This window comes from Bufo gargarizans, chromosome 1, assembly GCF_014858855.1.
Source record: "Bufo gargarizans isolate SCDJY-AF-19 chromosome 1, ASM1485885v1, whole genome shotgun sequence".
In the NCBI taxonomy this organism is placed as follows: Eukaryota; Metazoa; Chordata; class Amphibia; order Anura; family Bufonidae; genus Bufo; species Bufo gargarizans.
Window position 1 is genome coordinate 666,674,017 of NC_058080.1, and position 27,836 is coordinate 666,701,852.

At 44.9% G+C, this 27,836-nt stretch overlaps 1 protein-coding gene and 1 long non-coding RNA gene across 3 annotated transcripts in view; one reads left to right on the plus strand and one right to left on the minus strand.

Annotated features, from left to right (window-relative positions):
- IQGAP2 (IQ motif containing GTPase activating protein 2) overlaps positions 1 to 27,836 on the plus strand; it is a 340,563-nt gene that overhangs the window by 267,760 nt on the left and 44,967 nt on the right. For both annotated transcript variants that reach the window (XM_044276088.1, XM_044276089.1), the window contains 8 exons: positions 9,506 to 9,676; positions 13,539 to 13,622; positions 14,495 to 14,566; positions 14,661 to 14,730; positions 22,218 to 22,426; positions 24,029 to 24,175; positions 26,748 to 26,911; positions 27,096 to 27,320. In XM_044276088.1, coding sequence (XP_044132023.1) covers positions 9,506 to 9,676; positions 13,539 to 13,622; positions 14,495 to 14,566; positions 14,661 to 14,730; positions 22,218 to 22,426; positions 24,029 to 24,175; positions 26,748 to 26,911; positions 27,096 to 27,320 — 1,142 coding nt within the window. The remainder of the gene's footprint in view (positions 1 to 9,505; positions 9,677 to 13,538; positions 13,623 to 14,494; positions 14,567 to 14,660; positions 14,731 to 22,217; positions 22,427 to 24,028; positions 24,176 to 26,747; positions 26,912 to 27,095; positions 27,321 to 27,836) is intronic.
- Positions 1,577 to 27,179, minus strand: LOC122924726. The gene is made up of 4 exons (XR_006387429.1): positions 27,056 to 27,179; positions 22,583 to 22,633; positions 2,890 to 3,026; positions 1,577 to 1,760 (listed from the first exon to the last, which is right to left on the minus strand). It is a non-coding gene; the product is annotated as an uncharacterized LOC122924726 (long non-coding RNA).

Genomic DNA, 27,836 nt, shown 5'->3' on the forward strand with positions numbered 1-27,836 from the left:
AATAATTGGTCTGTATAATCGATCAGCCAATGAACGAGGAAATGCTTGTTCATCGGCTGATTGGCTACTTTCATCAGGTTGAAAGATGCCGGATAATCAGCAGCATATCTCCCTGTGTAATCAGAGATGTGCTGCCAATCATCTTTAGAAAAGTTTGCATTGGCCTGTGTAATCAGACTGGTGCAAACGAGCGCCAATAAATGATTATCATCCATCGGCGTTCGCACTGCCCATAGATCAGGCAGTGTAATACTATCCTTTCTCTCTTGCTGAACTGCTTCATCATCGGTTGGAAACTAAGGGAGGCAAGGCTTAATCTTTTGCCTTGCTATAGACAGGTCATAGCAGGGAGGCTCCTGCTTCAGCCACTTGTCTTACAGCCAGACAAAGGGCAATGAGGAGGAGGAGGAGGGGGCCCCCATACACATTAGATGGTTGGCTGGTCCCACCAAAATCAGCATGTTTGGCCAACATTTATTCAATGTGTACAACTGACTTAATGTTTTTCTTAGGATATTATGTTTCAGTGAGTCATGATGTGTAACACTACCAAACCACAGGGGAAACGCGTGAGGCTCACGGTAGACCGATGGGTGTAATAGTTCATGTACTCACTGTTAGCAGATGCCTTTCTGGTCTGGCATACAGTGGATGGTGAGACAGCACAAAATACTTCGGGCATTCTCTGTTACAGGGAACACCATTCAGATGTTGGTTGAGGTGCCCTTGATGGTAATTGGTGTTTAAGGTGCTTTGGTGGCTGTGCCCCTGGTTTGTGACGCCAGCACCGTTAGGTGCAAATGTTGAGTGTAGTAGTGGAAATGATGAGGAGTCAGTTGTTATCAAACAGTTGAACATTTACTAAATCAATTGTCTTCAGGTAGTCAGTACCGACACAGTTCATTTGTATGATATACGTGAGGAGTTTTCCTTAAAGGGACACTGACAGGCCCAATTAGCATATTTAGGTATATATATGTCAGTACAGGTCTTCTAAAGTCTATTAAAGTCATCTAAGTATCCCCCCTGTTCACCTTATAAATACCGAAATATAACGTTTTATAACCTGCTTGTCCGGTCACCAATATTCCAAAGGAGCGGCGTTTCATGTTAAAATGAGCCCAGCCAGCCGCTCCCAACTGCCGTTCTGAAGCCACGCCCAGCTCATCAATATTCACTTCGCTGGGCGGCGGCTACAAGTCTCCTGACTCAAGATCCTGCGCGCGGCCCATTCAATCCTCTGGGCACGTCCTCCTGGGCGGGGCTTCAGAACGGCAGTTGGGAGCGGCTGGCTGGGCGCATTTTGAGATGAAACGCCGCCCCTTGGGCAGATTGGTGACCGGACAAGCAGGTTATAAAACTTTATATTTCGGTATTTATAAGGTGGACAGGGGGGATACTTAGATGATTTTAATAGACTTTATAAGACCTGTACTGACATATATATATATATATATATATATATATACCTAAATATGCTAATTGGGCCTGTCAGTGTCCCTTTAAGGTTGACTCTTTATAGGCAAGACTTCTGTAATTATTCTAAGTCCAAACTATAGCACTCTGGTACTAAATATGCTGTTTTCTACGTATCTTGAGCTATCCAATAAGGGTGTTCCCCTCACGCCAGGCAAACACTTGTGCTTCATTATTTGCAGGATGCTCTACTAAAAAGGTTTAGGTTTTTCCACTATGTCCCGGAAGGCTTGTGTAGTGGATAAGGACAAACATGGCCTTAGTCATCCTGTTGTGTCCAGGTACTAGGAAAAAAAAAAAGTAAAAAAGAGGGTTAAGCAGCACTCCAGGTCCCAATATAGGGACAGTTGCCAATAGAAACCTGGATAGGTTGGTGCTCGCGGATCAGGATCCTGGCTAGGGGTCCCATAAGTGTACAAATAAAAAAGAAAATCCACAGCACTCCTCAGTTCTGGTGAATAAGCTAGTTACTTTATTGGTAACAGCAGCATTGGAATAGCAACGTTTCAACCATCTCTGGTCTTTATCAAGCTATGAAATCATATAGTGACATGTGCCTTTAAATAGTGGTTCAATGGGTGTGTCTCCCATCAATAGAGCAACAAAAATCAACATGTGAGATAACTTCAGTGTTTAGGGTTCAGCCTATCAAGTGGTTCAGTGTAGTTAATTGAATCATTAACATATCGTTTATACATAAAATCACATAATACTTACTGATGGGGGAGGGACCATGTGAAAACCGCGCTCAGTCAGGAGGTGAAATGGCGCCAAAAACCGGCATGTTCCGATTCCATATGCGGTCTGCGCCGAGTCCCCACATCCACAGGGGGAGGGATTCTAAGGCGGCCAATAGAAAAATCGGGTGCCCGTGACGTCTGCTGTTGCCGGGGGCGGGGGGCAGATCCCAGTGAAGGGAATGTCCTCCGGCCGCGGCGCCAATCAGAGCACAGGCACTGATGACGTCTATTGTTGCTAGGGAGAGTCAGCAGTCCCGAGCAGAGCTCGGATCGCTTCCCCTTCACAGCAACTGCAAATGTCATACATATATATGCAACTGGGGGAGAACCGGGGGGAGCATCTTCAGCCTGAGGATCCCATCTGGCTGGAATTGTTGTTTAGACAATTCCAGCTGTCACTTGGGTGTCCGTACTAGGCTGTGGCCCTTACATGGACGTGGCCAACACTAGGTTAGCCATCAGTCCCTATAGCAGGGGCCACAGTCCGACATTCATACATCCCCTATCTGTGTACAGAATAAACCACAAAATTCCTTGAGTGTGTTCATTCTGTGACAGGGGTTGCTTAACATGGTAGTGTCCCCCCGGCCGCTCATTATTCAGATGGCGACCGGGGGCGACACCACCCTGTTCATACATACTCATTAGAGGGCTGCTAATGCATCAGACTTACCCCCGCGGTTCCCGTGTAGCTGCTGAAGAAGTATGGCAGTGATAGAGGTCTTGGTCATTGTGGAATCTGTGTAGGCGCAGCTGGAGTGGTAGTCGGATGGAGAAACTAATAAGACCTGGTTTCACATGGAGGACCCCCTGTAAGGTAAAGGTGAAAAAGGTGACTGAAGTGATTAAAATAAACACAACAATTATCTATTGTTGGGCACTCTACTTATGATAAAATCGTCCGTAGCAAAGTCATGAATAGAGATTGGGCAGGACATAACCTGGGGAAAAAATATTAATGTAAGAAGATGCTCAAATTAAAGTCCCTATTGAGTCCCTTCAGTTCCAGCGTATCAAGTCTATGGATCCATTTTAGTTCTAATTTCTTAAGTTGGGTCTCTCGGTCCCCACCTCTCCTCAGTTGTGGGACTCCATCGATGACTTGAAATCTCAACTGTGAGATATTATGTCCGGTTTTTACAAAATGTTCTGGGACAGGTAGTTCAAGAACGTGTTTGCGTATCTTGGATTTATGTTGCGTAAGTCTTTTTTTGATCTCCTGTGTGGTCTCGCCCACATATAGTAGTCCGCAGGGACATTGTAAAATATAGATGACAAATGATGAGTTGCATGTGTATAGCTGTTTAATACGGTATCTAGTACCTGTCCGGGGGTGTACAAATGTATTACCTTTCATCATGCTGTTGCAATGGCAACATCCTAGACAAGGGAAGCTGCCCGTTCTTTTATTTTGTTGTTTTGGGGTATGTGCATCTGCATGTACTAACCTGTCTCGTAGGTTCGCTCCCCTTTTGTAGGAAAGTAGGGGGGGGTTCTGGAACTCAGGAGTTTCTGGGAAGGCCTGGGTTAAGAGTTTCCAGTTCTTTTTAATGATGGATGAGATTTGGTTGCTCAGGGGGGTATATGTAGATACAAATGGTATTTTTTTAAGTTGTTCTCTAGGTTTTCTTTTTTCAATCAGTTCCCGTCTGGACATACACTGTACTCTGTCTTTATGTTTTAGGACCAGTTTAGGGGGATACCCTCTCTCCGTGAATTTTTGTGTCATTTCTTTTAGTCGGGTATGTGTATTCTGTTCCTTACTCACTATCCTCCTAACCCGTAGGAACTGGCTATATGGGAGAGACTTTACCATTCCGCGCGTGTGTGCACTGTCAAAACGCAGGAGGTTGTTTCTGTCAGTTTCCTTGCGGAATAAATCTGTTTGTAAAGTGGTGTTTTCAGTATATACCCTTACATCCAGGAATTGAAGTTGTTCAGTTGAGTATACTTTTGTAAATTGTAATTCCTGGTGTATCCCATTGAGGTAGTCATTGAATCTCTGCAGTTGTGGTATGGTTCCTGTCCAGATGAAGAAGATATCATCGATATATCTCATCCAGCCTCTCACATACTGGAAGAAGCTGGATGGATATATGTGGGCCTCCTCAAAATCTGCCATATACATATTTGCGTAGGCTGGCGCCACATTCGAACCCATTGCGGTTCCTCTGCACTGGACATAGAAATCCTCTTTAAACAGGAAGTAATTGCAAGTTAGTGCTACTTCCAAAAGGGAGAGAATCAATTGTACCTTCTGTGGTGTGTAGTTGGAATGGTCGAGTCTGTGTTGTACCGCTTCTAGTCCTTTCTGGTGTTCTATGCTGGTGTATAGACTCACCACGTCAAATGAGACCAATAGATTACCTTCTGTGTATTCAAGTTCCTCTAGTTTAAGGAGAAAGTGGGAGGTGTCTCTGACAAAGGAGGTGGCCGTGGTTGCAAATTCCTGGAGTACCTTGTCTAAAAAGACAGCTATTGGTGAAAAGATTGAATTTATCCCTGATACAATCGGGCGTCCCGGTGGGTTAGTTCTATCCTTATGTATTTTTGGTAGGGTGTAGAGAACCGGTGTGGTGGGGTGTTCTCCCCCAGTTGCATATATATGTATGACATTTGCAGTTGCTGTGAAGGGGAAGCGATCCGAGCTCTGCTCGGGACTGCTGACTCTCCCTAGCAACAATAGACGTCATCAGTGCCTGTGCTCTGATTGGCGCCGCGGCCGGAGGACATTTCCTTCACTGGGATCTGCCCCCCGCCCCCGGCAACAGCAGACGTCACGGGCACCCGATTTTTCTATTGGCCGCCTTAGAATCCCTCCCCCTGTGGATGTGGGGACTCGGCGCAGGCGCATATGGAATCGGAACATGCCGGTTTTTGGCGCCATTTCACCTCCTGACTGAGCGCGGTTTTCACATGGTCCCTCCCCCATCAGTAAGTATTATGTGATTTTATGTATAAACGATATGTTAATGATTCAATTAACTACACTGAACCACTTGATAGGCTGAACCCTAAACACTGAAGTTATCTCACATGTTGATTTTTGTTGCTCTATTGATGGGAGACACACCCATTGAACCACTATTTAAAGGCACATGTCACTATATGATTTCATAGCTTGATAAAGACCAGAGATGGTTGAAACGTTGCTATTCCAATGCTGCTGTTACCAATAAAGTAACTAGCTTATTCACCAGAACTGAGGAGTGCTGTGGATTTTCCTTTTTTTTTTTTTTTTTTTATACAGGTACTAGGAAAGCTACTCCTGGTGACCTGTGCTGATGAGGTCCATAAGCTAGGTTCAGCCTGGCGATCCAATCCTATATGGCACAAAAAAATGCTCTGCAAACTGGAAGGGGCTGCCGACAGATATTGAAGCTGTTTGGGAATAAATGATCGTAGTGATAAATTAATGATCATCTTCATAGAGAAGAGATGATTGGTGCAAGTAAATGCAGTTAAATGAGCTGGGAATGATTGATTTATTCTGGATCATGGCCATTTGTATTGGTCCTAAGGTTTAAAGGGGTTGTCCGGGAATAAGTCATTTTTACCTAATGCCAACAGCCTGCCTCAGTAAGCGAAAGATTCATACTTGCCTTCTGCCCGCTGTTCTAGTGGGGCTATCTTCTGGTCCCCATCTTGTTTTCTTCCAACACAGCATGGTTATGTTCACATGCTCCACAGCAGCCAAATGACTGCAGTCATTGGCTGCAGCAGAGCATGTGACCATGCTGCTCTGGAAGAAAACAAGTTGGGGACCAGAAGATGGCCCCACCGGAGCCATGGCTGAGGACTGGAGTGGCGGGGAATTATGAATCCTTCATTTACTGAGCCATTAGGCTAAAAACAACTTATTTCTGGACAACCCCTTTAATTATATTTTTTTTATTTTTTTCATTTCATCATAAAAGGCAATGTTTTAGCCAGACAAGGCCTTTTTGAAGCCAACACCAGGCAAGGAATATTCAAGTGGAAAGTTTGGATCGGATCATTCTATAATGGCCAGGAATAAACATCATCAGAGACAACCCCTTATAAAAAGAATAACCACTTGGGTCCTGCCTCCAGTAGCCCTGGCAAACAGCTAATTGTGCTGGGTAAAGCCGTGACCAGCAAAACATTTCCTCTTGAAATGAATTCCAGTTCATGTAACACAAGGACCTCTAAGGTCCACCAGAATGGGAGCTGCTCGTGTATGCATCTCCCTTCTGAATCATAGAGGACAGTCCTCAACAGAGGACCACCCTCCATGGTGTCCATATACCTTCACAAGGCATAGATGTCTTCAAGAGCCACCCCCTTTAATTGTATATTACTATAATATGCCGTATGGTGGGCATATATGTAAATGAATATATGTTTATATGTAACTATGTGCTGCAAAAATAGTGGCAAAGTACTCCAGATAAGTATTATCACTGCTTGCTTTCTTGTAATGTGAAATGTTACTTCAAGGTCTCTTAGAATTTCCTTACAAATGGCAGCTACGGTCTGTACTGTACTCCCCCTACACTGCTGTTTGCTGCCAGCTGGGATACATCAGACCCCACACCAGTTTCCTTTCAGCCTCACATTAGTCTCTCGTATTTCTGTTCCGTTTACTGACATGGAGACTCTGAGGGGAACATGTTTGGGTTTCAGAATGCAAACATTAGAAGACATTTATTCCATTAAAGTTAAATCAAAACTGGGGCAGCAGCAGTAAATGGTCTAAAACAGGGATGCCCATCCTGTGGCCTTCCATTCCAGCTATTGCAAAACTACAACTCCCAGCATGCCCGGACAGCCTACAGCTATCAGGACATGTTGGGAGTTATAGTTTTGCAACAGCTGGAAAGACACAGGTTGGGCCTCCCTCGTCTAAAATAACAAAAGAAGCTATGCTTACCACTTTTCTCCACTTACGCCTTCCAGCATTGCACTCCGGTCCTCCCAGCCAATGTTTCCAAATTACTGCTAATCCCTCCCTTCAGCAGTCATGCCCTGTATACTGCTGAGACCAGTGATTGGCGGCACAAGTGACCTTTATGCACTGTACATCACCGCTGCAGCCCGAATGATAATGTTAGCGATACAGGACCAAAGGGCGACACTGGAAGCAGCACTGGAGAAAATTGCTAAGGCTAGGTTTACATTACCATTTTAAATTCCAGTATTCTGCATAGGGACAGAATACTGAAATTGCCAGATCCAGCATATGCCGGGAACCTCCAGCATCCCACGGATCCCATTCGCTGGATAAAATGCCAGAATACAGGAGTTTAAAATGGTGATGTGAACCTAGTCTATGGGTGGCTTTTTTAGACCAGTTACAGCAGCTGCTTGAGTTTTTAACTTTTAACTCTAACAACCCCTTTAAGATTTATTGTGCAGAAGTGGCTGATAAAAGGGATATTTTGGTTTATCTGTGAAATATAAAGTCTAGAACCTAAGACAACACAGACATAAACCTAAAATAAAAAGTGCCAGGTCTAGATTGTCTGTAGAGCCGTCCAGTGTGTCTAATAGTAAAGCACTCACCCCTCTGATGACGGCATGTATAGGTAACACAGTCAGCTGCTGCTCTTATTTCCAGGCAGACAATGGACTGGCATCACCACTTGCAGTATTCCCAATAGTACAAAAGCTAGATGTTGATGTTGCTGAAATGATCCAGGAGACAGAGTGTAGTGAAGATAATCACAGCCAGTGGCCTGAGAAAGGGCCTGGTACAGGGACATTGCACAGCTTATATCTTTGGGGTCTTTTGGTTCTGAGTCCCACCCCCTCAGGACACAAGACCTGCACTAGGAACAACACAATATATCACTTTTTCCCAGTGTTCCTTTAGAAATGTCCTGTCTATGTAGATAACTGTCCACCACCCACCTTTGATGGAGCCTCCAGCCTAGTTAGAGATATCATCTCCCAATATTTGGACATCCTACTGATAGACCTGGATTTACATGACCTCATTACCACCAAACCTCACATTGCCTATAGACAAAGTAAAAGCCTCAAAGTTTCTCTTGTTCACAGCTACTTTTCCCCACCAAAACCTCTAAGGACCTGGTTAGACAGAAGCGCTAAGGGCTCCTTCAGATGTAGTGGTCGTGTCGCTTATAGCCGTATCCAAACAAGCAGATTGTTTGTCATTTCGGTCACAAAGCAGATCATTTCCACTCTGTAAACTGCCGGACTAAGGGGTGGAATATAAAGCCACATGTATTTGTGGCATGGAGTATATTGGGAAGGCTCCCCGTAGATTTTGCTGACAAGCAGGGGAGCATCTTCAAGACACTGTAAGCAAAAGAGACACCACACTGGTGAGACTTATCAATGACTCCCACAATAGTGTGCTCAAATTTATGGGCATGGAACTGGTACATCCACCGAACAGGTGGATACTAGCATGTAACGTGACATCCACCTGTGCGTAATGAAAATCCCTAATAACGTAGTAAAATAATGCAGATGGTGAAGATGAAGGTACATTAATCTATCTTGCAATTTAAGGTAATTATTTTGAGGACTATAAAACATTTTTCTATTAGGTGTAAGCAAGTATTTTGACTGGTTGGATTTTGTCCCATGAAATAAGTAGCTCCAGATGTATCTGGCAGCTGTTTATCTTCCTTAGCCACTTGAAATAACAAGCACGTTCCGCTTGGGCGATGGATTTTGGCCAAAAGATTGTTAGGAAGTCAGCTGTGACATGCTTATAGTCATTTTAGTCTCACTCACAACAAGGAAATAGGATGTCCATCAGATACACACATTTCAGAGGCATATACGGTAATACATGAAGTACACCCAAAACTGAGTTCTGTGCTACCTTGAATTTGACCAGTGCAGAAAACTGAGTAGATCTGCTGTCCTATCTGCACCTTTCTCTTTTATATGTAAAGTGTTCAGCATGGCATGATCATTTTCCCGATTCCCTGAATATCTTAAGGTGGTCATGCACATTAGCTGAACTGTGGCTTTTCAGCTAGGCCGGCTGACTGTCTGATGGTGGTCACCTTGCTCTCTCTCAATAGCAGATATCAGGGAAACGGAAGGTCAGGTATGTTGAATTTCAACATGCTTGATCCTTTTGTTCTCCAGGAAGAGAACTTGCTACTAGTGATGTCTGGCAATAGCTTAGTGCCCTCTCCCTACTGAGAACACATTGCCGAGCCGGGCATGAATGTGTATTGGTGTCGCCCAACAGCTGTCTAAAGTGTGTGATCAGCTGTAGTCCAAGTGCCCTGGAGATGTGAAACCACCAGTTGGAAATACATGTTTATTCAATTTTTTCTCAGACCATTTGTGGAAAAATTACCTCTGATTACAACCGGGAACAGCTGTGGATGGCCAACGAAAACTTGATTACTCTGCTGCAAGCTCACATGAGGGGCTACCTGTCCAGGAGGGCATACCAGAAGAGGAAAGCTTACCTAAACCAACAAGAGCCATATGCCATTAAAATACAGGTAATACTGGGGTATGCAGATAAGGACATGGTTTTCTTTCATCATGTTATATTATATCCTTTTTCTACACATTTTGACCAGATTTACTAACCCGAAAGATGGTGTAAACTTAGACCCGAGATCTAGACCTGCACCAGGAAAAACACTTAGGTCTTCATCTGTGCCAACTATTTGAGATAGAACTTCATGCCACAACTGAGACACAATTTTGGTGCGAAATTTCGCCTTTAGGCCATGCCTCCTTTTCCTCAATAATCCCCAACCCCTTTAGTAAAAATTCTGAAAAAAATGTAGAAATCCTAGTTGCATCAATTTGCGCCATTGTTTGGACAGATTCTAGGCACAGACACGTTAGTAAATCTGGGTCATTTTCATGTAATACTTGTATAAGAAAAGCTCAACTCCACTTGCAATATCAGTATGCAATCCATGACCAATAGGATACCTGCATGTGTGGATTTCCATTCAGATCCTGCCTGAATTTATGAGGGTCTTCTCCCATGGTATCAATGAGTCTGACCATGTTGTTCACATGGAGACAATAACTACGGCCATTGGTGGTTGTGTTGCACAAACTCGCCTGTATTTTGTGGTCACTGCTTGTATTTCGGAAGACAGGTGTGAGAAGGACCAGATGAAAAAAAATACAAATGTATGGCACAGACCTGAAAGGTTTTGTAGTCTGCATTAGGGCAATCACTGATTATGGTGGGTCTGTCATACAGAATTAATAAAACCTAAGCGATGCTGACAGAACCTGGAGTGGCATGCCACCGCCTCACAGCCGCTGCCAGGTATATATTGCCTTGCAATATGCCACCAATTTCTTTGGCATCTAAAGAGCTCTCCTTAAATGCTTGCATCTGCCTGAAAATGTATGAATAAATTGACTGGGTGTTACCACTCCCTCGTTGACCCTATATATTCTGTCTTATCGGTGCAAACAGCGTCAGACTGTGTAGGGTCCCCTCCTATTTACAAGGAGAATAGTTATCCTCAGTTATAAACGTATTCATACATTAACAGGGTCAGTAACAGAGGTTCAAAGAACATGAGCTCCAGAATAGGTATTTAATGGGAAATACAGTCTTGACCAAAAGTTTTGAGACTGACACAAATTTTGGTTTTCGCAAAGTCAGTGTTTTTTAACCATTTTGTCAGATGTTTCTACTGTATAATAAACTGAAGTACAGTTATTTGCTGTTCATAATTTTTTTTAACTTTTATTGACAAATATATACATTTTCTGCAAAGACTCAATATTTCCTGTGTTGACTCTTCTTTTTCAAGACTTCTGCAATTCATCCTGCCATGCTGGATTTCAGCTTCCGGGCCATATACTGACTGATGGCAACCTATTCTTCGGTGCTTGAAGTTCATCACAGTTTCTGTTTTTGTTTGTCCACCCGCTTTACTAAAGGATCTTAATAGGATTGAGATCTGGGGAGTTTCCTGATCTGAAATTTCAGTTCTTTGTTCACCAAGCCACTTACTGTAGTTCTCACGTTTTGTGACAAAACCATCATTCTCAAATTGCTCCTGGATCTTTGGGAGAAGTTGCTCTTGGAGAATGTTTTGATGCCATTCTTTATTCATGGCAGTGTTCTTAGGCAGAATTGTGAGTGAGCCCACTCCCTTGGATGAGGAGCAACTTCACACATGATTGTTTTAATGTTGGCATGACACAGGACTCATGGTAGCGCTTGTCTTTTTTTCTCTGGACAATAATTTTTCCAGATGTCCCAAACAGCCTGAAGTTGCTTCTTCAGAGAAATTAACTTTACCCCAGTCGTCTGCAGTCCAATCCATGTACTTAATGTAGAATGCCAGTCTGTCCTTGAAGTTTTTCTTGGAGAGAAGAGGCTTCTCTGCTGTCATTCTTGACACCAGGCCATCCTCCAAAAGCTTTTGCCTCAATGTGCATGCAGATGCACTCACATCTACCCAGGGCGTAGCTTTAGGGGGTGCAGAGGCATCGGGGCCCAAAGACCCTTGAGCCGCATAAGAAGACACTCATATTCTAGAAAGTGCATGCAGGTCAAATTACACCTCTGGCTGGAGGGAAGGGGTTAGGTCAAGAATTTGGCATAGTGGGGTGCTGTTTAAATTTTTTCTTCAGGCAGCATGAAGGCAATGTGTTTCCCTGCCCCTTGGAATAAAGCACTGAGGGATGGGGACCTAAGCTTAAAGGGGTTGTCCAGGTTTAGAGCTGAACCCGGATATACCCATAATTTCACCCAGGCAGCCCCCCTTACAAGACCATTGGAGCATTTCATGCTCCAATGCTCCACCTTGCCCTGCGCTGTGCAAGGGCTCTTTTGTTTACAATAACAGACTGCCGGGCGGAGGCTTCCGCCCAGCAGTGTGTCCAGTAACGTCGCTGGCTCTAATGGGCCGGCTTTAGCGCTGCCCTAGCCATTTTACAGGCTAGGGCAGTGCAAAGACCCACCCATCAGTCCCGGTGACATCACCGGACTCACTGCAGGGTGGAAGCCTACGCCTGGCAGCCTTAAAGAGAGCCCGGTACGTCACCAGAACTCCAGAAAATGCCTTTGCCCTGCACAATTCAGCACAGGGCAAAGGAGAGCATGAAATTGTCAAGTCACGGGGGCTGCCTTGGTGAAAATGGGTATATATCCAGATTCAGCTCTGAACCCGGACAACCCCTTTAACTCTGGCACCAGGGCCCATGATCCTTTAGCTACACCCCTGCGTCTACTTACTGCCATTTGTGAGCAAACTGAATTGGTGGTGACCTGATCTTATAGCTGAATCCTCTTTAGGAGATGGTCCTGGCACGTGTCTTACTTTCTTAAGCACCCTAAAGCCTTCTTCATAGCAATTTAACTCCTTGAAGTTCTTGATGATCCGATAAATGGTTGATTTAGGTGCAATCTTACCAGCAATGTCCTTGCCTGTGAAGCCCTTCTAATGCAAAGCAATGAGGACTGCATTTGCTTACTTAAAGGTAACCATGGTTCACAAAAGAAGACAATGATTTCAAACACCCTGTGTCCTTTAAAGCAATCAGCATGCTCTTCTAATTCAGTCAGTATAACAAAGTGATATCAGCTGCCCCTATCCTTATTAAAGGACCTTTTTCATTACGATAAAAAATCTAAACTAAGTATACAGACATGGAGAGCGGCGCCCAGGGATCTCCCTGCACTTACTATTATCCCTGGGCTCCACTCCGTTCTCCCGGTATAGGCTCCGGTATCTTCAGATTTTTGGCTCAACCGGGAGGAGCCTGCTCTTGTTCTCCTGGGCGTCTCCTTCTCCAGGAGAACAAGAGCAGGCTCCTCCCAGTGGAGCCGAAAATCTGAAGATACTGGAGCCTATACCGGGAGAACGGAGTGGCGCCTATGGATAATAGTAGGTGCAGGGAGATCCCTGGGCGCCACTCTCCATGTCAGCATACTTAGTTTAGATTTTTTTATTGTAATGAAAGGTCCTCTTTAACACTTTCTCTTGAGCTAACAAGGAGATCACTGAAATTATTTTAGCAGGTCCTTTTGTTGTAGGGCTGAAATGCAGTGGAAATTGGGATTTTGTCATTTAAATTAATTTTGATGGCAGGGAATGACTTTGCAATTAATTGGCAATTCATCTGATCACACCTCGTAACAATCTAGAGTTAATGCAAATTGCCACCTCAAAATCAGAAGCAGCAAACTTGAAAATCTTGTGAAAATCAAAATATGTGTCAGTCTTAAAACTTTTGGCTTTGACTGTACGAGTATCTACTAAAATAGACAGGACATGATTGATGGCAGGTCCTCTGTATTTAAAGAAAATGTCTTATCTGTACCTTATGCTTGGTTGTGTATAAAGTACATTGATTTCTTTTTTTTATGGACAGGCCTCCTGGAAAGGATACAAGCAGCGAAAGTCCTACACAGACAGAATAAAACTACTACAAGGAAACATTGTAGGCATTGTCAAGGTATGGATGAAGATAAAACATTTCTCTGTGATTGTGTCAGAAATGTTATGTTCAGTGCAGGGAAAATGAGCAAGCCCATTGTTGTCCTCTGCTGATTCCAGCTGATTGCAGATCTTTCTAGGAACATAATGCACTACAATTAGCTTGTCTTTTTGTGAAACAGTACCCCATGCCCCTTGGGATGCATCCGAAACATCTCATAAACTGAGAAGGGGGTTTGACATCTACTGTTGCCAGTAGTAAGAGAAGCCTTGATAAAAAATAACAGGATGGTATTCGTTTCTTAGATGGTTTATAATTTTTCCATTTGGATGTTATGTTTGTCCAAACTCTTGTTTTAGTTTATAACACCCACCTGCAAGCTCGGACTGGCCCACAGGGGTACAGGGGAATCCCCCGGTGGGCCCCTGAGCAAGGTAGGCCCCTAGTCTCCCACCCCCTGCACAAGTGGCACATAATACAGTAGACTTACTGCACTACATACATATATACAATGTACAGCACCTCAAACAGTCTATGTTCATATAAAAAAACTTGTTAAAATATGTATTATATTTGAATGTATCCGTACGGTGGGCCCCCAAAAGAAATTTTACTGGTGGGCCCTAGGTTCCGCAGTCTGACACTGCCCACCTGTGTCCTACATGTGTCTGTGGCATCCTTTAGTTTTGATCCTGAATGACCTGCTGTGTGATGCATTCAAACTGTTCAGAATCCAGTTTTTCTGATAGCAAAAAAACATGAAATTTCAACAATCTATTTGTGGGTTGTCTCATGAACAAAACCCCTTTCCATATGCCCTCTTAGAACATACAGTAAACTATCTGATGTATGATTTATCCATTACCAATGTATATAAATGTGTCCTTTAGATTCAGGCTTGGTACCGAATGATAAAAGCCAGAAGAGAATACAAGAAGAGACAGAAGTTCTTTAAGGATCATGTATGTAATTTCTTTTCCACGAGGCAGACGAAAACACAAGATGAATCATGCCAGGTTAACGACTTTGAAATAACAGACCCTTTTCTTTGTTTAGGAAAAAGAAATAGTTAAAATCCAGGCATTCCTGAAAGCTAACAAAGCAAGGGAGGACTACCGGACGTTAAGTAAGTAGAGCCAAAGACTGTGAATGTAAGGGTTCATTCGCACAACCGTATTTCTGGGTCTGCAGGATGGGGCCACAAAAGATGGTAGTTCTGTTCTGTGGCCCCACAAAAAAAAGAATAGAGCATGTCCTATTCTTGTCCGCAATCGCATACAAGAATAGTCATTTGTATCATAGGGCTGGAACGCACACAGCCAGTACCAGTGTTTTGTGGATCTGCAATTTGCGGACCGCAAAACACTTACGGTGAATGAACCGTAAATTTGTGGGGTTGCTCACTGGATAACGGGTCAATGAATGTGCCAACATATGTGATCTGTGTAAAACAGTAAGCACCCACGGGCTGTGCTGCAATATACGGCAAAAGATAGTAAATGTCCTATCTTTTGGATGCGGAGGCACAGACCCAAAAGCCCACAAAAGCTCTTCGTAGAGCTTCCGATCCGTGCCTTCACTCTGCACCGTGCCATATCTTGTGGATTGCAGACCCATTCAAGTCAGTGGATCTGATTCACGCGGTCGGTGCCTGTATATTGTGGACCCACTGTTTGCAGTCCACAGTATAGGCACGGACAGCCTACGGTAGTGTTAATGAGTCCTTATACAGAGAAAGATCCCTTGCTGCTTCTCCAATTCCCAGTTGGCCTCTAATTCCTGTTGCTACTCTACACAGAGGAAGAGCACACTTAGCCAATCAAGGACAACTCATTTGAAGGGGTTTTCGGAGATTTTTATACTGATGACCTAACCTTTTGATAGGTCCTCAGTAGTGATGGACAAACATCGGCCAGGACGTTTCGCTAACCCCATTCACTTTAATGTCAGGCGAACCTGAAAAACCTTCAGGTCATATTTGCAGCCACCAAATACTTATTAGAAGTGCACAAATAGTCCCACCACATGGACAGTGACATACTAGAGGAGGATCAATGGCAAAAATTCCCACAAAAAAGTATTTTAATCAGGGGCCATTTTTATGCGTCCCTGCTGGAGCCTAGAAAAAAATTATTTTAGGCCAGTATGGGCCCCAAAATTGGAGTCGGTGGATAACAATTTTACTGCAGGCCAGTGGAGTAAAGGCCCCAAACATTAGGCATTTACCTGACAGAAAAGAACTAGTGATTATGTGGCTGGAGGTATATTAGGCGGTCAGTGGATAACAATTTTACTGTAGGCCAGTGGAGTAGAGGCCCCAAAAATTAGGCATTCATCTGACAGAAAAGAACTAGTGGTTATGTGTCTGGAGGTACATTAGGCGGTCACTGGATACAATTTTTACTGTAGGCGACTGGAGTAGAGTCCCCAAAAATTAGGCGATCACCTGACAGAAAAGGCCTTTTATGCCGCTGTATATACATAAGACAAGGGCCATTCTATCTTCTGGGTTCTGGCAGATGTGTGGGCTGGCATGGGGAAATTCAATTACACGTGGTCATCACAGGTGTTAAATTCCACCAAAATCCATGCCTCATTAATTTTTTGAAATGTGAGGTAGTCCACACTGTCGTGAGCTAAGCGGGTGCGCATATCGGTCACGATCTCCCCTGGTGCGCTGAACGTCCTTTCGGACAGGACACTCGACGAGGGGCAAGCCAAGAGTTCCATCGCAAATTGTGCCAGCTCTGGCCACAGGTCAAGCCTGCACACCCAGTAGTCCAGGGGTTCCTCGCTTCTCAGAGTTATAGTCGGACACCTGTCAGTCTAGGCATTCCCTGAGGCTGGATCTGGAGGACAGATCTCGATGGGTTGGCTGCAAGAATAATCTCATATCCGAAGTGACCAACTCATCTTAAAACCGCCCTCTTCTTGCAGGCGCGGTAGGATTGGTACCTGCACCTGTTTCGCTGTGGGTGGAAATTCCTCTGCCAGCGCCCGCAACAGCAGAATGCAGCATCTCTCGCAGCAAGGCCTGGAAATGCTGCATTCTGACAGCCCTCTATGATGCTGGTAACGTGTCTGCCATTTTGTGTTTCTACCGGGGGTCTGAGTACGTTGCCACCCAGTACTGGTCCTTGCCATTTATGCTTTTTATACGGTGGTCCCTCTTCAAACATTGGAGCATGAAGGCCCCCATTTGCACTAAATTAGAAGAGGTGGAGCGCCATGGCTCCTGCTCATCTCCCAGGAGAATGTTCTACTCTGTCTCCTTCCCCCAGCCACGGACAACACCAGGGATCCCCAAAAACTTTAAAGTCCACCTCAAAGCCTGCTCTTCTTGCTCCTCCTCCTCCTCCTTCTCCTTCCCCCAGCCACTATCCTCCTATGACTCCTCTTCTGACTCCTGCTGACTTGTCTCAGATGGAGTAGCACCCCCTGGGAATTCATTCAGCATTGCGACTTCCTCATCTTCCAGCTCCTGTTCCTCGACGGCTTGATCAATGACCTGACGCAATGCACGCTCCAGAAAGAAAGCGTAAGGTACGATGTCACTAATGGTGCCCTGGCTGTGACTGACCAGTTTGGTGATCTCATCAAATGGCCGCAGAAGTCTGCATGCGTCGCGCATGGGCAGTCACTGGACCGGTGAAAAGAAACCAAGCTCCCTAGAACCTGTCCTGCTGCAGAGTTCGTACAGGTAGTCGTTAACGGCACGTTGCTGCTGGAGCAGCCTATCAAGCATATACAAGGTGGGGTTCCAGCACGTCGGGCTATCACAAATCAGACATCTGATGGGCAGGTGGTGTCGCCGCTGAACATCAGCAAGGCGAGAAATTGCTGTGTAAAATCTAAAATGGTCAGAGATTTTCCTGCAAGAAGTTGCAGGGGTATTTGGCAACGAATCGCTGCACGACTAAGTTCAGAAAGTGTGCCATGCTTTCAGCGCACTCAGCAGATAGGCACCATTGTCGCACACCACTTTACCAACTGTCAAATTGAGCGGGGTTAGCCACTGATCAGCCTGTGACCGCAGGAGCTGAAAGCAGTGCAGGACTGGTGTGGCTCTTGGCTTTCAGGCACAACAGTCACAGCACAGCATGGCAACGTCTCACCTGGCATGTCGAATAGGTTCTGGGGAGCTTAGGGGGTGCAGCAGAAGAGGCCGTAGCAGTGGAAAAGGAGGAGTCAGCCGAGGAGGAGACGGAGGATGGAGTAGGAGGAGGAGAAGAAGGCAGGCCTGCGTGCAATCCGTGGAGGTAACACCAAATCCACATGGGTGCCACGGGTTACATGCTTGACGGCCGTCAGAAGGTTCACCCAGTGGGCAGTAAAAGTTATGTACCTTCCCTGCCCGTGTTTGCTAGACCACGTGTCTGTGGTCAGGTGTTGGCACAGACACTGTGTGCCAGAGATATATTCAATTGCCGCTGAACGTGGCCATATAGCTCTGGGATGCCCTTTTGGGAGAAATATTTCCTTCCGGGGACCTTACATTGTGGTGTGCCAATGGCCACAAATTTTCTAAAGGCCTCAGAGTCTACCAGTTTATATGGCAATAGTTGGCGGTCAGCCGTTGGGAAAGAGGGTTATTCGGCGTCATCAACTTTTTACACTCAAACTTTTGGGCCACGGAAGCCTGCCTTCTGCCAGATGAACGCAACAACGGCACGGTGGAGTGGAGGACAAATGGAAGGAGAGAGGGGAAGGAGAATAGGCAGGACATGGAGCGCCGGGAGTGTGGCTTTGTGGGTTCTGACGGCGTTGCTCCCACTGGGCTCAGTGATGGGAGGCCAGGTGCCTTTTTAAGGCGGTCGTTCCTAGGTGAGTGTTGGGCTTACCACGACTTATGCGTTGACAGCACAGGCTGCAGATTGCAACACTGTTTTCAGCAGCTGACGTTAAAAAAAGCCAACACTGCAGAGCCATTTGCCGGCGTCCTGGGAGCACAAGATGTGATCGTGCATTGTGGATGGCTCGCTCCAGATAAATTTGCAGTCTGCTTTTTGCCGCCTCTGCACTACGAGTTCTGCCTGCTTCTCCTCTTTCTCCTCCCTATCTTCTACTCCGTCTCTCCCTCTGAACTCCCCTCCTCTTCCTCTGTTGTGGGCACCCAAGTGACGTCCATCGACACATCATCATCGTCACCTTCACCACCACTGACATTCGAGATCTCAGAGTAGGCAGCAACAGTGGGGACCACCCTCCTTGGGCTGATCTGGGTACTGTTGGCCGTTGCTACCTCCTCTTCCTCATCTGATGCCAAGAATGGCTGCGCATTGGTGAGGTCTAGGAATGGATGGGAAAATACTGTAATTCCTCTGTCTTTGGGGGTGCACACAGCAGAGAATGAGGAGGGTGCAGAAGCGTAAGGCTGAGTGAGCCACTCAACCGACTCTGGTGCCTCCTTTGACATAATCGCACGTACCTTCTGCAACTTCCCACTTAGGCTCTGGCCTGGTGCACCTGCCCGACCACTACCACCCCTGCAGAACGGCCTGCCTCTTCCTCTGCCTGTCATTTTCAAAATGACCCTGTGCCAAAGTCACCTAGAGAAAAGCAGTATTTGTGGAAGCAGGTATATCGCACTCCTCAATCTGTATTTTGTGGAAGCAGGTATATAGAACACCTGAATCAATATTTGGTGGAAGCAGGTACCGTATTTTTTGCCCCATAAGACGCACTTTTTCTTCCCCCAAAACGGGGGAGAAATGCCCCTGCGTCTTATGGGGCGAATGCTTGCCATTTTACATCGCAAGCTGCGATGTAGATGCGAGCGGGGACTCGGGGAGGGACTGGGAGAAGGAGCTGGGGCCGGCAATAGCGGCGGGGCGGTGCAGTCAGTGTAGTATAGCACCGCCCCGCCGCTCCGGTATAGTAATATAAGATGTCATAATCATTTATTGGTTATTAAACATGCCCCCTCAGTCGTATTACTACCTTATATCCTAATCGCATCTGTAGAATTCATGCAGGCCGGGCGGGCAGCAGCAAGTCTTGTCATGTGCCTGCGCCGCCTACTTTATGAATGAAGCAGGCGGCGCAGGCAAGTGACGTCACTGAGGGACGCGCCGGCCGCCCGCCTAGCCTGCATGAATTCTACAGATGCGATTAGGATATAAGGTAGTAATAGGACTGAGGGGGCATGTTTAATAACCAATAAATGAATATAACATCTTTTTTTTTTTTTTATACTGGCGGCGGCGCCGGGGGGCGGGATTCTGCGATCTGTGGATGGCACAGTTATGGGCTGGGGGGGGTCTGTGGATGGCACATACGGTATATAACAGTGCCACTCACAGATCCCCCCAGTCCATAACAGTGCCAGCCACAGATCCCCCCCCCCCCGTAACAGTGCCAGCCACAGATCCCCCTGTAACAGTGTCCGTCATCCACAGATCCCCCTGTAACAGTGTCCGTCATCCACAGATCCCCCTGTAACAGTGTCCGTCATCCACAGATCCCCCTGTAACAGTGTCCGTCATCCACAGATCCCCCTGTAACAGTGTCCGTCATCCACAGATCCCCCTGTAACAGTGTCCGTCATCCACAGATCCCCCCGTAACAGTGTCCGTCATCCACAGATCCCCCCATAACAGTGTCCGTCATCCACAGATCCCCCCCATAACAGTGTCCGTCATCCACAGATCCCAAGTAATAGTGCCATCCACAGACCACCATTAGTTCCAAACCCACCAAACACACAGCACACCTTTTTGGTTAAAAATATTTTTTTTCTTATTTTCCTCCCCAAAAACCCAGGTGCGTCTTATGGGCCGGTGCGTCTTATAGGGCGAAAAATACGGTATATCGCACCCCTCAATCTGTATTTTGTGGAAGCAGGTATATCAAACCTCTTAATCAGTATTTTGTAGAAGCAGGTATATCGCACCCCTGAATCAGTATTTTGTGGAAGCCGGTATATCGCAGGCCTCAATCAATATTTGGTGGAAGCAAGTATATCACACCTCTCAATCAGTATTTTGTGGAAGCCGGTGTATCTCAGGCCTCAATCAATATTTGGTGAAAGCAGGTATATCGCACCCCTCAATCAGTATTTTGTGTAAGCCGGTGTATCGCAGACCTCAATCAATATTTTGTGGAAGCAGGTTTATCGCACCCCTCAATCAGTATTTTGTGGAAGCAGGTATATACAGGGTAGAACCCCATAATCAGTATTTTGTAGAAGCAGGTATATCGCACCCCTCAATCTGTATTTTGTGGAAGCAGGTATATCAAACCCCTTAATCAGTATTTTGTGGAAGCAGGTTTATAGAACTCCTTAATCAGTATTTTGTAGAAGCAGGTATATCGCACCCCTCAATCTGTATTTTGTGGAGACAGGTATATAGAACACCTGAATCAATATTTGGTGGAAGCAGGTATATCGCACCCCTCAATCTGTATTTTGTGGAAGCAGGTATATCAAACCCCTTAATCAGTATTTTGTGGAAGCAGGTATATTGCACCCCTTAATCAGTATTTTTGTAGAAGCAGGTATATCTCACCCCTCAAACAGGTATATGGAACCCCTGAATCAATATTTAGTGGAAGCAGGTATATTACACCCCTCAATCAGTTTTTTTTTTGGGGGGGGGGGGGGGGGGGCAACAGGTATATCACACCCGTTGCAAATAGTTGTTCCTCTATATACCTGCAGTATCGCAGCAGAACCGCACACAACTGTTGCAAAATACAAATGGACTATAATAAATATATATTATATCACACCCCTCAGTATATCACACCTATCGATAGCACACCTATACCAGTCCTTAAAATGACTTTTGTGGCCCTATTAGCTAGTGTTTGGTGTCCCTAACAGTCTGTCCCTGTTCCACAAAGCAATCTCTCCCTACACTGACAAAACACAGAATGTAATATGGCTGCCAGATCGAGTTCTGTTATAGAGTGGGGGTGTGTCCATGTGCTGAAACGTCTCAATTGGCTGTCCTGTCCCACCTGATGGATGTGTCATGGGTCAAAGTTCGGCGCAATGCAAAAGAGGATGGTGCATGCGAACATCGCTATATGTTCGCATTTTCGGCGAATCGCTAACGAGCAAAGTTCACCGCGAAACGACCGCCGGGCAAACTGCAAGGCCATCTCTAGTCCTCAGTATCTGATCAGTGGGAGTTTGAGGAGCACTAGTGCTCGCAGTAGCTCTCAACTCGCCAAGCACAGCACCGTACATTGTATATCGGCTGTGCTTGGTATCGCAGCTCAGCCTCATTGACTTCAATGACATTGAGCTGCTCCTAGGACATCTGACGTCACTTGGTCTAGGCAAAGCTGCAAGGAGGCCGCTGTGCTACTGTGAGCGCCAGTGTTTTCTGAAACAGCTGATCAGTGGTGGTCCCAATTGCAGGACACCCACTGATCAGATACTGATGGCCTTTCCAGAAGAAATCCCCTTTAAAAGAAAATCAAATTAATCAATAATTATGTAATAAAAATAAAGAGAAAAAAGTAATAGAACAATCTATATGATGATTATAATAAAAAATATAGCGATGTCCTATGGCGTTCCTGTAATCTTTAGCCTGACCATTGACCTCTAGGTATGCTCCAGATCCAACATTTTTTGCTAATTTTTGTATTGCCTTCCTGTAGTCTGCTCAGAAAACCCACCTCTGAACGTTGTGCGAAAATTTGTCTATCTCTTGGACCAAAGTGATTTAGACTTTCAGGAGGAGCTGGAAGTGACCAGACTAAGAGAAGAAGTAGTCACCAAGATTAGGTCCAATGCACAACTGGAAAAAGATCTCAACCTCATGGACATTAAAATAGGCTTGTTGGTGAAAAACAGGATCACCCTGCAGGTGAGTGTAATGGGAAACATCCTGCATTTCAATCCTAGGAAATCCAGGAAACATTTAGGAAACAGGATGGCTCTCCAAATAAAATTCCTTGAGAAAATCTGAAATGTGCAGACATAAAACGTTCCCTTATAAACATATTCCGTATGATGTACTGACCTGCTGGTGCTTGTAGTTCACGGTCATGGCCTTGAAAGCTGTCAATTTTTCCTATTAAAAAAAGGTTGGAAAATTTGTCTGATTTCTTCTAGAAACATGGGTTATCTTTGGTATTGCAGCTGAACTGTATAGAAGTGATTGGTGATGAACTGCAACACCACATACAAAACTGCAATACCACACACAGCCAGGTGTGACACTGTCCCTGAAAGAAAGCAGTGTTTTCTCTGATCACATACAACCTCTTTAAGCAGAAAAATTATTTGAAGAAATAAATAATATTACTTGGTATAGACATTTTTATTCTTTTGAGATATGTTTGTTTAAAGGGGTTATCCAACCCCTATAATGCCCCCCCCCCCCAATACCCGGGCACCTCATATAGATTATACTTACCCTGCTCCCCGTCACCCATCTCTCCTGATCCGCGGCTGCCATGCGTGACTCCAGGGAGGCTCTCTCCCGTCTCGGCCTGCTATTGGCTGCTCCCCTGTTGCCAGATGTTTTGATGTGTGCAACAGGGGGAAGCAGCGGTGGCCACCCAGGGATCAGGAGTGATGCGGATGCCAGGGAGCGGGGTAAATATAATCTATACGAGATGCCTGGGCATTGCAGGGGTCATTATAGGGGTTGGATAACCCCTTTTACAGTGATTATATAAGCTTGCATCAGATGATCGGGAAAATAATGCATGCTAAAATAGTTTGATTGTGTCTTTAAAAGGGACATGTAACAATTCAGTAGCATTTTTTCTTTTAATTATGCATCGTGTTCTTCCTCTGTAATTCCTCCTAGAAATTTAGGATGAACTTGAAAACTAGATGTTACCAGTTGGGGGTTTGTGCCTGCACACTCTGACATTGCCCAATTGGTGTTGGTAGTGTCAGATAGTGTAGGGAATAGTGTCAACCGGTTTGTCAGTGTATTAATAAACATCTAGGAGGAATAACAGAGGAAAATTGCAAAACACAGTTATAAAGGAGGGTTTCCAGAATTGGTTTCCAAAAATTACCGCTAGCAATTTTTTTACGAAAACATTGCTACCCTGTGTACAGGTTGTGTGTGATATACCTGCTCAGTCATATCAGCTGGGGTGCAGTACCAGCCACAACCACCAATGAGGGGTGGTGCTGTTTCTGGAATTCGGGAAGGCAGGTATGAAAGAGGCAACTCCTAGTAATGGTTAGAGGGAATGTAAAGTAAGGGGGGGGGGGGTATCTGTAAAATGACACACATGTAATTTAAAATCTGGCTTCTGTTCTAATAGTTTATTTAAACAATATGGTTACATAAAACCGGAAACATAAAAATGGTTCTTTTTAAGTAGAGGAAATGTGTCATTTACGGAAAAAGGTGTTGTTCAGCAGGGAAAGTCCGCGAAGAATAAAATGAATGTTGTGTACATTGTAAATTACTAAACATGGGTCTGTGTGTATCTCTGTGCAGGATGTTGTGTCTCACAGCAAGAAGCTGAACAAGAAGAGCAAAGGTCAAGTAGAGGAGATGCTGACAGATAAGCAGGGAATTAAAGGGCTCAGCAAGGAGAAACGGAAGAAGCTTGAAGCGTACCAGCATCTTTTTTATCTTCTTCAGGTACGTTATTAAGACAGAAATCCAAGAAAAGCAACAATTTAGGGCTCTTTCACACCTGCGTTCTTTTCTTCCGGCATAGAGTTCCGTCGTCGGGGCTCTATGCCGGAAGAATCCTGATCAGTTTTACCCTAATGCATTCTGAATGGAGTGAAATCCGTTCAGGATGCATCAGGATGTCTTCAGTTCCAGACCGGAACGTTTTTTGGCCGGAGAAAATACCGCAGCATGCTGCGCTTTTTGCTCCGGCCAAAAATCATGAAGACTTGCCGCAAGGCCGGATCCGGAATTAATGCCCATTGAAAGGCATTGATCCGGATCCGGCCTTAAGCTAAACGTTGTTTCGGCGCATTGCCGGATCCGACGTTTAGCTTTTTCTGAATGGTTACCATTGCTGCCGGGACGCTAAAGTCCTGGCAGCCATGGTAAAGTGTAGCGGGGAGCGGGGGAGCAGCATACTTACCGTCCGTGCGGCTCCCGGGGCGCTCCAGAGTGACGTCAGGGCGCCCCAAGCGCATGGATCACGTGATCGCATGGCACGTCATCCATGCGCATGGGGCGCTCTGACCTCATTCTGGAGCGCCCCGGGAGCTGCACAGACTGTAAGTATGCCGCTCCCCCGCTCCCCGCTCCTACTATGGCAACCAGGACTTTAATAGCGTCCTGGCTGCCATAGTAACACTGAAAGCATTTTGAAGACGGATCAGTCTTCAAATGCTTTCAGTACACTTGCGTTTTTCCGGATCTGGCGTGTAATTCCGGCAGGTGGAGTACACGCCGGATTCGGACAACGCAAGTGTGAAAGAGGCCTTAGGAGATCAAATACGGCTCTTTTTTTTTTTTGCCACGGGCTGTCACTGGTAGTGGAGCTCAGCCTCATTCAGATGGAACCAGGCTGCAATAGCAGACACAGCCAATCTGCAAGCGAGGTGCTGGTTAAAAAGAAGGAAAAAGTAAAAATAAATAAATAATAAAAATCTAAAAATATTTTTCATAATCTATGCTGGCTTAAAGTAGCACTCCCACAAAAATGTTTATTCTCTGACCTGTTAGAAAGGTACATGATGTAATCTGTAGTTTATGCAATCTTTTTACCAGTGACTATATGTGAGTTATCCCCTCCCTTCTGCTTCTCAGCTGTGTCATGTGACCTACACTCAGAAACTCACTTCTTGTCCTGTGTCAGTTGGAGATCAATGTTCATTCCTATAAGACAGACATTAAGGTTTCCATAGGTATACATAGAGAAACTAACTTTCTATCCACACGTACGATGCTGTGTTTAGAGAGTCAAAGTGTTGGTCACATGACACAGCTGAGGATCAGAAGTGTGCTTTTCACTAAACTCTGTGGACAGTCGCACAATAATGATCTCCGATGTACAATTTTTGTAAAGGGCCCCTTACAATGTTATGCAGAGGTCCTCCTCCTTTCCCATCCAGAATTAGATTCATTCTTTATTTTTGCAGTTTGACGAAGCAGCAGCTGTTCTGTATCAGGGTTAAAGTTGGTCAACCAGAGATTCACTTGTGTTTAAAGGAGTTGTGCCACCATTAAATGTTATTTCCAGCACCAGCATGAAAACAAGTGACTTAGTTCCAGGTGTGAGATATTCTCTTAGCTTTGTTATAATGGTGGCCTATGGTGTTAGTATAGTCATGTGCAGGTCCACCTAATGAGCTGGTCACACATGCTCAGTTCTATCTTTCAAGCGTTATCAGCCCTATCTAGTATTAGAAGCTATGACAGTTACAGACAGAGAGAGGCAGCAGAAAGGATACACCCCCAGAGCTGTGATAGGGAAAGACCTGCAGCAGAAAGGACACAGCCCTTGAACTACCAGCCTGAAGAAAATGTAGCAGAGTAATTGGAGCTATGGATGAGATCTCTGGATCCATGTGAGGTACGGGGCTGGTTGTAGCTTTGTTAGAAAGAGATTCTCGTGTACTATATGATGTCTGATTTTTATTTTCTCCATCACTCATGGTAAAACCTCTTTAAAGTCATTGGGTTTCTTCTCTTTGTATGCAACCTGCATCAAATTCTTATCTAGGACATTACTGGGAAGAATATTTGTGCCTGATTATGTGTAATATTATATATACTGTATACATTATATACCAGTTATGTTGTGTGTTCAAGGGATACATATTGTTGATGATTTATTAATGTATTTGTGGACTATGCGCCATATTTGCCTTCTGCACTATATGTCAGAAAAATTGACCTTATCTCAAGAGTATAATCCCAAGAATAGGCCTCTGAGCCCCCTAGATGACCTGATGTCTACTGCCCACCAAGAGAGCAGAGGGAAGAGTATGGATTAGCTGGGCTCACACATGTGCCGTTCATTAGAATTAGTATCCTGGAATGCAGCTCCTCAGGGATGGTTTTTAGAAGGTCAGGAGACGTTTTGTAATACTTAATTATTTAGAGATGAGTAACATCTTTAGAAATGTAGTGTGAGCTATGTCTATTGATATCTCTGGTCCTTCTATAACTATGAGGACTTCTGTGTTACTATGATTTTCTATTGTGAAGCTGCACTGTGTGAATTTACAACTTTGTTTTGTAGACCAACCCAACCTACCTGGCCAAGCTGATTTTCCAGATGCCTCAGAATAAATCCACCAAGTTTATGGACACTGTGATCTTCACACTGTATAATTATGCCTCTAATCAACGGGAAGAATACCTCCTTTTAAAACTCTTTGAAACTGCACTGCAAGAGGAAATCAAGTATGTATTGATCTACTTCGCATGTCCTACACTGGTGGTCTCCAATCTGTGGCTCTTCAGCATTTGCAAAACTACAATTTTCCAACATGTCTGAACATCCAGAGAGACCCAGGTTGCAGACCTAAACCTTAGACATTTTCATACCTGTTAATGGTTTGTGGCTCATTTCTGTTTCTCTTCAAAGGTCCAAAGTTGACCAGATACAAGATATAGTCACCGGGAATCCAACAGTGATAAAGATGGTGGTCAGCTTTAATCGAGGAGCAAGAGGGCAGAATACATTGCGTCAGCTTCTGGCACCTGTGGTGAAAGAGATAATTGAAGATAAATCATTGATTATCAATACCAACCCGGTTGAGGTGTATAAGGCCTGGGTGAATCAGCTAGAAACAGCCACTGGGGAAGCAAGGTTAGACTTCTGGGTTTACGTATGTTACCTGTTTATCATAAGAACTGACTTAATAAATTCAATAACAAGTGCCTGATAAATGGTGACTCAACTGCTAGGACCCCCCAATCGTGAGAACATATCTCCTTTCAAATTATATGGGACTGTCAGAAATAGCCAAGATCTGTACTCAGAAATAGCCAAGATCATACATTCTTTACAGATATGTACTCATACACTTTGAATGGAGCAGTAGTGCTCATGCTCAACCACCTCTCCATTTAAACACTGGACACGGTTCTCTGGATTGCTGGAGGTCCCAGTGGTCAGACATCTATCACCTATCCTGAAGGTAGGTGATGAGTTATCATTCCAGGACAATCCCTTTAAATGCTGAAGAACTTTAGAATTCATAAATGAAATTTTCTATCAGCAGTCTTGGATTTGTTGCGATTCAGGGGTCTCATTTGCGGCACACATGCAACTTGCACTACCTATTCATTTTTATAGGATGACCACTACACTGCGATGCTCCAG